Here is a 12,568-nt window from a genome sequence, read left to right on the forward strand (position 1 = left end):
GTTGTTCATAATAATATTAAATAAAGTTACAAGTTAATGAAAAGCCACATAAAAAGTAATAAGACTATATATTAGATTAAAAAAAATAGCAAAATTACATTAAATTATTAAAAATTTACTATTAGAAATGAAAGGAGGGCTATTTGAATTTGATTAGAAAGTTCTTAAAAATAAGATGAGAATGCTCAAACTATGGATAATACCACGAAATTGAAGTCTTATTTATGAATAATAAAAAAATAATAAAAAATAAAATTTTAAAAGTACAAAATAAATTTCAATTTTACTAATAAAAATTAAAAATTCACTTTTTATCTTAAAACTAAAAAATAAAGAAAATTTACGTAAAGAAATAAAATGAGAGTGCAAATATTACTACAACATTTAGATATAATGTGTTCAAATAATTAAGAAAATATTTCTATGATTAAAATAAATTTTAAAAATACATACAATTTCTAATATAGGTAATTTTACTAATGAAAATTAAAAATTAAATTGGAATCTTAAAGCTAAAAAAAACATTTAACTGCATCTAATACAAAAATAATTATAAGAAAACTCAATACATTTGGAACATAATAATCAAATAACTTATGTATTATTATTTTAGACTAAGTCAAAGTTACAATTTAAAATACAATATGATATTATTTTGGTTATAGGCAAAACATTAATATAAAAACTAATTAAAATTTATAGTAGTGAAGAGAATGTATAAAAAATAGAGGTAGTGTGAGGATACTTATACTTTAAATTAACTTTAAAATAATTAAATTAAATAATTAAATTATATTTAAAATATTACTGATAGATTTAAATGATTAAAAAATTCTGAATAAGAGGATACATACATAAAAATATACAAAATTTCAAGAATAAAATATTTATATTTATTAAAGACTATTAAAAGGATAATAAGCAAGATATTAATTTAATTATTAAGCTAATAAAAATTATATGATAGTATAATAATATTAAATAATAAATAATACAATAACTATAAGAAAAGAACAAAAGGAAAAAAGAATTTGTGTAAAAATAATGTGATAAGTAAGATATATTTGACTTTCAGATAAAAACATAGTGATAGTAAATATTTTGTTAAAATAATATGATCTAATGTACTCAAATAAGACAAATCACAACATGACATGTTTAGTATTCTTTAATATTGACAGCGGAACGAAATGCAAATATTAAAATCAAGGGGTGTGGTTACTACAAATAAAAAATAAGATTGTCCACTACGAGATTTGAGCAATAATTTCATATCCTGCTTTATATTTAATATCTATTAATGTTATATAATTTTTTATCTGAGAAGTTTATATTTGAAGTTTATTCGCACATAATTCAAACAACCTACATCACCATTTGACATGATTTGTGCCCGCGCATCACGCGGATACTAATACTAGTTATCTTTAATAATAAATATTTGAGACTATTTATTTATTCATATAATATTAACTATTAAGTAAATATCTTCGTATTCTTATTCGTAATTTGATACTTAAAAACACTTTTTGAAAAGCTTGATTAACCGAACACAAATCCGGAAGAGTGAGACAAAACAACGGGCAGCGCCATTGCCAGTACAGCTACCATTCCAATTTTGACAGTAACAACCATTTAAGCACAGAAATTCACCGGGCCACAATACAATGGTAAGCTGGTAGTATAGCAGCAAAAGAGGAACAAAGATAAGCTGGCAGTACAGCAGCAAAAGATGAACTCGTAAAAGAGGTAGAAACCACCCTAAGCAAACCAATCCTTAAACTGAAGAATTGATGGGGAACATTCATAGTAGAGACTAGTGATATTGAGGCAACATGATGAGTGAATCATACAATTAAGCAAGGCAAAATTTAAGCTTTACAAGAGCGTTAGCTCATCTGCCAAAAGTGCAAGAGATTACATGAACTTGCAAGAAATAGCTTATCAACATACATTTGAAGAATTGAGAAGGAAAAATTAGGAAGACTGCTTCTGCCATTCAGCAAAGTTAGAGGGAAGAGCCGTCTTTGCTGCCATGGTGTTGCTTCTCTTCATCCAGTTATCCGGCAACTGATATTATAATATTATAAGCTATCTAATCAGAACCAAAAGGGATGTGTTAACCTACACAAACTGACTAAGAAAGTAACTACAAGCATAACCGGGTTCGCTTCTCCTCTCTTTCTTCTCCAGTTAATGTTGAGGAGGAACTGATGCCCCTTTCAGCTAAACATCTCTTATAAGGAACAAAACCCTTCACACGCTTCGCGGAATTCGCTCTTCGCTCAAACAAAGAGGGTACGCTAGCTCTAACGGAGAATAATTCCCTCCCTGCCTCTCGATTTCGGCTACTCTGAGCTTCAATTCCCACTCTCTTGTCTACACTCAACTCTGTACTTACTGATTCGGTGTTGGACCCAGTGGAAGACCCTTCCTTTTGAGTTTCCTTTTCTTCCGAATCTTTGTCAATGAAGAATGCACGCCCCTTCATTGGAATTGGGTTATGCACCTGCGTGCAAGAAAATGCAGCAGATACGTATGATGATTCCCCCGACAACAGATGGCAAGGCACACTTTTGTTAGGCCTTGGACTTCCATTTGCTGCTGGTGCGTGATACATAGTTACAGTACTTGGGGCACATTCTGAATCCGAGGGTGAAAATTTCATAGGGAAGGAGCTCTGAGACAACGTTCGTGATGCTGGTTCATTATTGACATCTGCCAACGATATTTGGCCAGACGTTGGAGAGGAAAGTACACAAGAATCAGTGACAAATACGGTTTTACCAAATAGCTTAAGACTATGAGTGGACGATGCCTCAACTGAGCCTTCTTTCACAAAATCATTGTCTTCTGGAAACAACTCCAGTTTCTGGATGTACAAATCAAACAGGAAAATCACAATAAGTTGGTGTCAAATGAGAAATCATATGTACTAGTATGGAAACAAAAGAGTTGTCGTAAGTACCACGCAGGCCTGGTTGTCTGGATTTGAACTAGCATATGCTTGGGCAGGTGAAGATCTTCTCTTCTCTAGATTGAAATCTGATTGTTCGGAGAGTACAAGATCACCACAATTCTCAGAAACAGCTGATGAAACAGGTGATGGGCTTTCACTTGGCTTACTGGAATCTACCGTGCCAAATGCATCTGAACCAAGGGCTGACAACACAGACGTAGGAGACTGATTCTCTGTTTCCGAGAGACAGAGATTTGGTGAACCAGACCTCTTCGATTTTTCTGGAGCTAGGGTTCCACTTTTAACTGGAATTACCAATTTACGTGGATAAGGGTGCATTGGCTTTCTTTTAGGCCGAGGAGGAGGGATCTCAATGGATTTCACAGAGCTTACATCACCATTATTCGATTCCCGAACAACCTGACCAGAAGAAAACATTCAACATCAATAGCCAATACAAAACAGATTTGGCTCTTAATAATGACGGCACGCCTTTAGTCATAAACAATATGACTTACTTCAGAAGGCATATAGATATTATGGGATATAGGAGCAGCAAACCTTTGAGAAAAACTTCTGAGCATGGCTTCTGATCTGAACTGCAGTTTTGGTGCCCACATGCTCTGAGAATTAAACAAGACCTCTTTTAATATTGAATGATGGCAGAAAGATGCCTCAAATAATCCATTGGTTTTGTTCGTTTTTACCTTCTATACGTCGCCATGCCCTGCCATGCAGCTTTAAAGCTTCAAGGAACTTTCTATGCTCTTCATCTGACCACCTCTCCCTTTGTTTCGAAATGGTGTATGGTTTTCTTATCTGTTTGAGTGAAAATAGACAGTATAAAAGGACAACCATTCAGAAATTGGCTTTAAGTAAAAGATAGTGTAAACTTAGGGAATGTGGGGAGCAATGAACCTTAGGAGCATATTCATCTGCAGGAGCTCCAACATCAAGTGAAGTCCTACTCCCGCTGGGAAGGATCGTGTCAGACTTGCTTTGATCCTACATTTCAGAATGGCAAAAGATATCAATCAACCAGCTCTTCTACAGATACAACTCCAGAAATGTCTATCGACAAAATTTCCATTCAATCAAGCATGACTACTAATATTACATTAAGGACGAACATTTTCAAAATCCCAATTAGATGATAATGACTATTGAATTTTTCTTACATTTTAAGATATCTTATGGTTGATTGCAACATATCAGGACTAAACCATACTGCAGTTAGTTAACAAATAATCTTATTCATCTGTAGTAAAAGAAAAAAAAACATTCCCCTATGGATAAAAATTAAAAGAACAAGTGACTGTAACAAACACTCAGATGCTATTCGATTCCATCTTTCCTAGCACACACAAACCTGCACAATTGATTTCCATAAACATTTCCAGAATCAGTTTTTTCAACCCAAAGCAGAACCCGAAATTCAAGTACATATATGATATATAACAAGTAATAACTCTAAAGCCTGCAATTATTTTTCGATGTGTACTTCAGTCACACTCTTAAGTCTTAAGACATGCAGTTCAATCATAATTCTGAACCTCGCTCATTTTAATAACAATAATTGGCTAATACTGCCACACATATACAACTTGGAAACTTACATCTATGAATTACTCCAAGAAATTTATTTATTGCATAATTATTTTTTCTCATGCTAATACTCGCTACTTTTCCACCTTCTAACCAAGTAAAGGAGGGGGGGGGGGGGGGGGGGGGGGGAGGGAATTACATCAATCCAGTAAATACACATGTTATGACTAAACAGTACTACCTCCAGTCCACAATATATGATTTTCTAGCCTTTCAAATTTGGCCAAAAACAGGTGATTTTTGAAAAAAATAAATTAAGGTATTAATTGACTTTTTCCAAATTTACACTTGTCTAATAAATAATTAGAACAAATTCATAAAAAAAAATCTCTGAATACTTCTAAATTAATATTGAGAGGAGATAAAACGTAACTTAGTCAAACAACCCCCTTAATTGATGTTATTAAAATGGTTTTCTAATTGGGAGTTCCAAATCTTTAAAAATCACTTATTATGGTGCGGAGGAGTAGTTAATTAATCCAAATTCTCACTTCATTTACTACTGAACCATGATTTGGTTTGGTGTAAACCTGCAGGGTAAATTTTTACCGTTGGTCATACAGTAGAAAAAATAGAAATTTCCAAATCGATCAAGCCAATATGAACAAAAAGATAAAACCTAACTACAATCTGTGGAACAAACAAATTTAACCACCGAGAGCAAGACGCATCTAAAAAGATCATACAAAAAGAATAGTATGATCTAAAAAGAGAAGAGAAGAAGCATACCCGTACAGTCATTACTGCAGAAACAATCAATATTCCGCGGATGTTGGTTGCTACTTCTTGAGCCAAAATTATCACTCCGCAAATCAATTTTTACCACTCAGCAAATAGCCCCCACAGTTTAGCCAATCAATTCTCTTCAGTCCAAAAAATATCAGCTGTAAACTTCAATTACAGAACTGAAAAATACATTAAAAAAAATTGGGAAGTGGAAGAGGAAGAAGGAGGAGAACTAGAAGGCAGAGAGAAAATGGAAATGAAAACAATTTCAGTTTTTTGGGGTTCAAAAGAAGAGAAAAGAAGAAGCGAGGAGCTGCCACGTCATGGGGTAAAATGATAATTTCATTTTCTTTGGGGAGGTTTTTGGAATTTCGATAGAAAGATCGAGAAATCCATTGAAATCTTGTGGCTCACGTTCAAAAACAGCCTATGACACGTGGCAATTTGACCTCATTACCTCGTCTTTTTCTTCTTTTTCTGTTTTCTTAAAATATCGTGTTTTATTTTAAGCCAAGATTTTGACAAAAGTGCTAGATAATTCATGTTTCATACTCGCGCGTACCGAATTAGAACCTTGTACTTCCTTCTTTTGCCTTCCACGTGTCGAACTTTTATGGACAAACCTTTTTCGCTTTTTCTGTATGGTGGGGTAACGAGTTTAACACCCTCATCACTTTTTCTAAATGATGAAAATAATAGTTTGAGAAGATATTATCCGAACTGCTTCCAAAGGAGTAGTATTTTTTTATGAAGATAAAAGCATGTTTAAATGATTCTTGTTTTTAGGAAAGTTTATTTATTTTGTTATCTAATAATATCCAAAAGAACACCATGTTGAGTCTTTTGTTTTATTTAAACAAGAATATAAGCATTTGTAAAATAGAATTGGCTGTATTAAATCAATGAACATAGAATGGTTAAACCATGTTTTTATTATACTTGTGTGTGACTAAAAATAGAACTTCACATATTTAATGTAAAATCGAATGAGAGTCTTGAAAACGGTATCGTCATATTACTAGGAGATCAGGAATTTAAATTGCGAAAATAATCTTAAAATATAAGATAGACTCCATACATAAATTCCAATGTGATTCAAACTATTCATAATATTATAATATACAGACATCTTAAAATTAAACAAGACGTAGGAGTATTTAACGGTCTAATACTATTCAATGTCACATGATAAGGTGATCAATTGATATCTTAATTGAGTTGGTAAAAAGTAATTTTCATTATGAGAAGGCGGATTAATTTTCTACATCATGGTTAAGGGGTTTAAAATGAAAAGAGAAAAAAAGGAAAATATAAGAACACGGGCCAACATAGGGCGAGTACAAATCTCAACCACATCCTTGAGCAAAACCCTTTCACTCTCGAGAAAGGACACATAAAAAATATCCAGCCAAATAATTAAATAGTACACTTTCTATAGTAGTAAATAAATTACTTTTAGGGATAACTTTAAATATTGTGATATTTATTGTGTGACTAGGAAAGAAAGCTAAAATATCTCCAGCCTTTTTCAAATAATACAATTCCGAATGAGGAAGGAGGAAAGCCAAGAGTTCTGGATCATGAAATAAAAGTGGATGTTTTATTTTTTGTGGGTATGAATGAAGGAGATGAGGATGAGATGTACTATTATCTCCTCTCACGTGAACTTTTTCTTTGCACTTTTTGCCACGTCAACACCACTCGCCGCCTCTCGTTCAATCACCATGCCACGTGTATTTCTTTAACAAACATATTTAGTGCAAGAAAGTGAAAGCCAGACAGATTGAAAGGGAAGAGTTGTTGACCAAAATTTATGTGGCCACAAGTGTTGAGACGGTAATATAATAATCTGAAAATTTGTGGCCACAACTTTCTTTTTATTTATTTTTGTTTCTTTGCCTGGAGAGGGTTATTTATGTAAAAGGCCAGATATATTAAAGTCTTCCACCAATAGCCAGGTGTCTAAAGTATCCAGACATTAAAAAAACAAAACAAGTGGGAAAGAAGCGTGGGGAGCCACAAAAACTATACCTCTTTCGACGCCCCTAAAATTGTTAGGATCAACATCTTTTGGTTTAGATATGCAACATATAGTCCCTTTGTCTCATGTTGTTTAACTGGAAATAAAATTTTAAAACAAATTACCATCTAAATTTAACCATAAATATTTCTATTGTTACAAATATTTATCTAACTATAAATTATTACATTAAAAATAAAACGAAAATTTAAAATTAAATTATTATAAAATATAAAAAGTATTATTTTTTAAAAATTGACTAAAAAGAAAAGTATGACATAATTATGAAAGAGAGACTATATACTATAGCATCAAGATTTTTTTTCGTTAACTTATATCAACACATAACTTTCTTTTCGATGTGTCTGATTAGCTTGTTTGATGGTCAAGTTTTTAAAATCAGCTTATTTTAAAAAAGTACTTTTTGAAAAATCAGTTTGTGTTTGACTAATTAATTTTAAAAATATTTTTGATCAACAATTTATGTTTGGCCAAACTTTTCAAAGAGTCACTGTAAGTGTCAAATTACGAATAAGAACCTGAAAAAATTTACTTAATATTATTAAAGTAGATAAATAATTCTAAATATTTATTATGAAAGAATATAATTAAGCTTTTCGTGTTTATTAAGTAAAATATGAAAATAAAATATAAAAAGTAGTTTACTCTTTTCAATGATTTAAATATATTAAAACATCATTCAACAAAATATAAAGTATTCACCCAAAATTCACCATATATTAAAAGTTTATCATAACAATTAAAAAAAAAACTTATACATTAGGAGAATTATGTTTAGAATAGCTAAATATTTCGTTAAATTAAGTAGGATAATTTTAGTATATATAATTTTTTGTTAAGGGTATTTTTGCCCAGAGAATAATTAAAAGCTTTGAGGAGAAGCTGCTTTTAGCTTCTTAAAAGTAGCTTCTGTTTTTACTCAAAAATATATATTTTTCCTCCTAAAAGCTTGGTTAAACAAGAAAAAACACTTTTTAAAAAAGAGAAAAAATATTTTTGGCTTTTGAGAAGCTTGATCAAACAGACTATTAATTTAATGGAGATCCACAGAATCTTTACGTGAATAATAATTACAATACAAAAATAATGAAAGAAATCAGATTTTACATTTTGAACGGGATTTTCTACTATAATATCGTTAAAGTAGTGGATTTTACTTTGAGCACTCTTGAGACACAAAGTTCTTGAGAGAGCACTATTCATGACAAGAAATATCCACCAACTCTGAAAAGTTAAAATGCATCTTCTTTTTGAGAAATTTAGTAGGCGTTTGTAATTTAAAAAATAGTATTTGGAATTTTTCAAAAAAAAATTAGTATTTAGAGTTAAGTTAAAAAAAATTGTAATTAGAATTTGAAATTATATTTGGACACTCATTTCACTTGAAAAATATTACAGTTTTGTGAGAAAAACAAATTAAAAATTTTGAAAAAGTGGTCAAATTTGACAAACACATTTTCGAAACATTTCCAAAAACTTACAAAATTTCAGGGACAAACACATTTGAAAAAAAAAAAAAAAAAAAAATTTGTATGGACAAACGGGTCCTTAATAGTCGCAGTCTGATTTATTGTTTTTTCACATAAGAATTACTCTATTTTTCTCTCTCTCAGTTGTCACTATTTATTTACGGCACAGAAGAAAAAAAAGGTGTCCTCCAAAAAAGGTCATGCCACGAAAAACGAAAATAATTTTCTGCCTTTTTAATTTCTTTCCTCGTAAAAATTTTCACTTTTCAAATTTAGCAATTTTTGTACCATCACTTCGACTTTTTTTGCTATTCTATCTTTTAGATTAAAGAAAAGCAATCACCTTTGCATATTGGGATTAGCCTTGACAAATCTCTCCTTTGCACAAGTAGTTTTAGATAAGTTGTGTATAATTAGAATTGTCTCGCATTATAAGATTGAATATCACTTCCTTAAAAATCTAATGGCCCTCACATTATTAATTATAAAAATTGTGTACGGGTAAAATCGGAGATAATGTTACCTCGATTTTCCGGTAAAGAAACGAGAGGGAAGCGTGATCTGACACAACCTCGAGTAAAGCCGAAGGATTCCTCGTTTCGGAGCCCGGAGAAGACGAACGGTGCTGAAACCGCTACCATCTCACCTCAGGTATGCTTTCTTGGGACCTAATTCGACTTTACCTGTTATTATCTCATCTGGTTTGTTAGATGTGCAGGTAGAACAACTTTTGCAGGTTTTGAAAGAGTGCAAGAATACAATTGGTTGGACCATTGCAGACATTAAGGGTATCAGCCCGGCCTTCTGTATGCATAAAATTCTACTGGAAGATAGGCACAAACCTTCCAGAGAACATCAAAGAAGATTGAACCCTAACATGAAGGAAGTGATCAAGTGGTTAGATGCGGGAATTATTTTTTTCATCTCAGATAGCAACTAGGTTAGCCCAGTTCAGTGTGTGCCAAAGAAAGGTGGGATGACTGTTGTGCAAAACGAGAACAATGAATTAATCTCAACAAGAATAGTCACGGGATGGAGAATTTGCATCGACTACAGAAGATTGAACAAGGCCACCCGAAAAGATCATTTCCCCTTGCCGTTCATTGATCAGATGCTAGATAGATTGGCAGGGAGGTCCCATTTTTGCTTCTTGGATGGATACTCGGGGTACAATCAGATATCTATTGCCCCGGAGGATAGAGAGAAAACGTATTCACCTGTCCGTATGACATTTATGCTTTTCATAGAATGTCGTTTGGCCTATGCAATGCACGCGCCACATTCCAAAGGTGCAAGATGGCCATCTTCACAGATATGGTAGAGGACAAAATGAAGGTTTTCATGGATGATTTCTCAGTGGCGGGAAACTCTTTTGATGATTGCCTTAGAAATCTGAAAAGAGTGTTGCAGAGATATATGGAGACTAATCTGGTGCTAAACTGGGGGAAATGCCATTTTATGGTACACGAAGGTATAGTCTTGGGACACCTAGTGCCAAGTAAGGGCATTGAGGTGGACCGTGCCAAGATTGATGTAATAGAGAAGCTATCACCACCCACTTCCGTCAAGGCAATAAGAAGTTTCATTGGTCGCGCCGGTTTTTACAGGCGGTTCATAAAATATTTTTCCAAGATTGCTAACCCTTTGTGTAAATTGCTTGAAAACAATTACCCTTTTGTGTTTTTTGATAACTGTAGGGTAGCTTTCGAAAGATTAAAGAAGAAGCTAGTGTCTGCACCTATCATAGTTGCACACGACTGGGAGCAACCATTTGAGCTGATGCGTGATGCAAGTGACAATGCCATGGGAGCAGTACTTGGACAGAGAAAAGATAAAATCATGCATCCAATCTACTATGCAAGTAGAACATTGAATGGCGCTCAACTGAATTACACAATGATAGAAAAAGAGATGCTAGCAATGGTGTTCGCATTTGACAAATTCCGGTCCTACTTGATAGGCTCGAAGGTAATTGTTTATACTAACCATGCTGCTCTCAGGTACCTAATTGATAAAAAAGGAAGCAAAGTCGCGTCTGATTCGATGGGTTCTATTGCTGCAAGAGTTTGACTTGGAAATTCGTGACCGAAAAGGAACGAAAAACCAAGTTGCCGATCACTTGTCCAGGCTTGAAGGAGGTGAAACGAAGGTTGAGGTGGAAGAGATCATGTAGACTTTCCCAGATGAACAACTGTTGGCCACGAGCCTTGAGGTAGCACCATGGTATGCAGACATTGCAAACTACCTGGCAAGCGGTATTGTTCCCTATGTCTTATCTTCTGTGCAGAAGAAAAAGTTCTTTCGTGATTGTCGCATGTATTCCTGGGATGAACCATATTTGTTTTGGATTTGTATTGATAACATGATCTGGAGATTTATTCCCGAGATAGATCAAGCTTCTGTTTTGCAGGCATGTCATGCTTTGCCTTATGGAGGTCATTTTGGAGGAGTAAGGACAACTGCTAAAGTTTTGGAGTCGGGCTTCTATTAGCCGACGTTGTTTAAAGATGCACACTTTTGGGTAAAAAGCTGTGATGAGTGTCAAAGGACGGGGAATATTTCTCGCCGACATGAGATGCCCATGTACCCAATTCAAGAAGTGAAAGTATTTGATGTATAGGGAATTGACTTTATGGAACCATTTGTTAACTCATACAACAACTAGTATATACTCGTAGCAGTGGACTATATCTCGAAATGGGTAGAAGTTGTGGCACTCCTAACAAATGATGCAAAGGGAGTTATTAGTTTCCTAAGAAAAAATATCTTAACCCAATTTGGAACTCCAAGAGCGATCATCAGCGATGGAGGAACTCACTTTTGCAATCGAGCCTTCGCAAAGTTGCTGGAAAAATATGGCGTACTCCATAAGGTTTCCACTCCGTATCACCCACAAACAAGTGGTCAAGTTGAGGTGTCAAACAGAGAAATCAAGATTGTTTTGACCAAAACTGTAAATGCTACTCGGACTTATTGGGCGAGAAAATTGGATGATGCACTACGGGCCTACCGTACTGCATTTAAAACTCTGATTAGTATTGTAACGACCCGACCGGTCGTTTTGAGTATTATAATCCTATTTTCTCATTTACTGCTTAATTTATGCTTTACAGTTATTTTATGACTTACCGAGTAAGTTGGTTTGGGTCTGGAAGGATTTCAGAGTGAAATGAGACACTTAGTCTCTTAATTGAAAACTTAAGTTGAAAAAATTGATCGGATATTGACTTATGTGTAAACAACCTCAAAATTTAATTCTGATAATTCCAATAGCTCTGTATGGTGATTTTGGACTTAGGAGCGTGTCTGAAAAATTATTTGGAGGTCCGTAGTGGAATTAGACTTGAAATGGCAAAAGTCGAATTTTTGGGAAGTTTGACCGGGGGGTTGACTTTTTGATATCGGGGTCAAAATCCGATTCTGAAAATTTTAATAGGTCCTTTATGTCATTTATGACTTGTGTGCAAAATTTGAGGTCAATCGGGCTTGATTTGATAGGTTCCGGCGTCGTTTGTGAAAACTTGAAATTTCAAAGTTCATTAGGCTTGAATTGGGGTATGATTCATAGTTTTATTATTGTTTGAGATAATTTGAGGGTTCGACTAAGTTCGTATGATTTTATGGGACTTGACGGTATGTTTGGTTGAGGTCCCGAGGGCCTCGGGTGAGTTTCGGACAGTTAACGGATCAAAAGTTGGACTAAAACAGCTGCTGCAAATTCCTTCTGCTGGAAATTCCTTCTCCCAGAAATCGAGCCTATAATCGTAG

At 33.8% G+C, this 12,568-nt stretch overlaps 1 protein-coding gene across 2 annotated transcripts; it reads right to left on the reverse strand.

Moving 5' to 3' along the window:
* Positions 1-1,839: 1,839 nt before the first annotated feature.
* LOC104103066 (protein REVEILLE 1) lies at positions 1,840-5,565 on the reverse strand. Of its 2 annotated transcripts, XM_009610942.4 has the most exons (6): positions 5,294-5,565; positions 3,878-3,964; positions 3,667-3,778; positions 3,521-3,582; positions 2,969-3,379; positions 1,840-2,872 (listed from the first exon to the last, which is right to left on the reverse strand). In XM_009610942.4, exons 1-6 carry the CDS (start codon positions 5,303-5,305, stop codon positions 2,150-2,152), a joined length of 1,407 nt encoding a protein of 468 aa, XP_009609237.1. In that variant the 5' UTR covers positions 5,306-5,565; the 3' UTR covers positions 1,840-2,149. The 2 variants fall into 2 exon arrangements, with proteins under 2 accessions (XP_009609237.1, XP_009609238.1); XM_009610943.4 differs by lacking the exon at positions 5,294-5,565 and having other exon boundaries at positions 3,478-3,582; positions 3,878-3,906.
* Between the last annotated feature and the right edge of the window lie 7,003 nt (positions 5,566-12,568).

Source organism: Nicotiana tomentosiformis, chromosome 2, assembly GCF_000390325.3.
Source record: "Nicotiana tomentosiformis chromosome 2, ASM39032v3, whole genome shotgun sequence".
Taxonomy (NCBI): domain Eukaryota; kingdom Viridiplantae; phylum Streptophyta; class Magnoliopsida; order Solanales; family Solanaceae; genus Nicotiana; species Nicotiana tomentosiformis.

Coding starts and splice junctions, on each gene's coding strand:
- LOC104103066 (XM_009610942.4), bottom strand. Junction 3,583..3,666: donor GGCATGGCGACGTATAGAAG/GTAAAAACGAAC, acceptor TTTAATTCTCAG/AGCATGTGGGCACCAAAACT. Junction 3,380..3,520: donor CTCAGAAGTTTTTCTCAAAG/GTTTGCTGCTCC, acceptor TCTTCTGGTCAG/GTTGTTCGGGAATCGAATAA.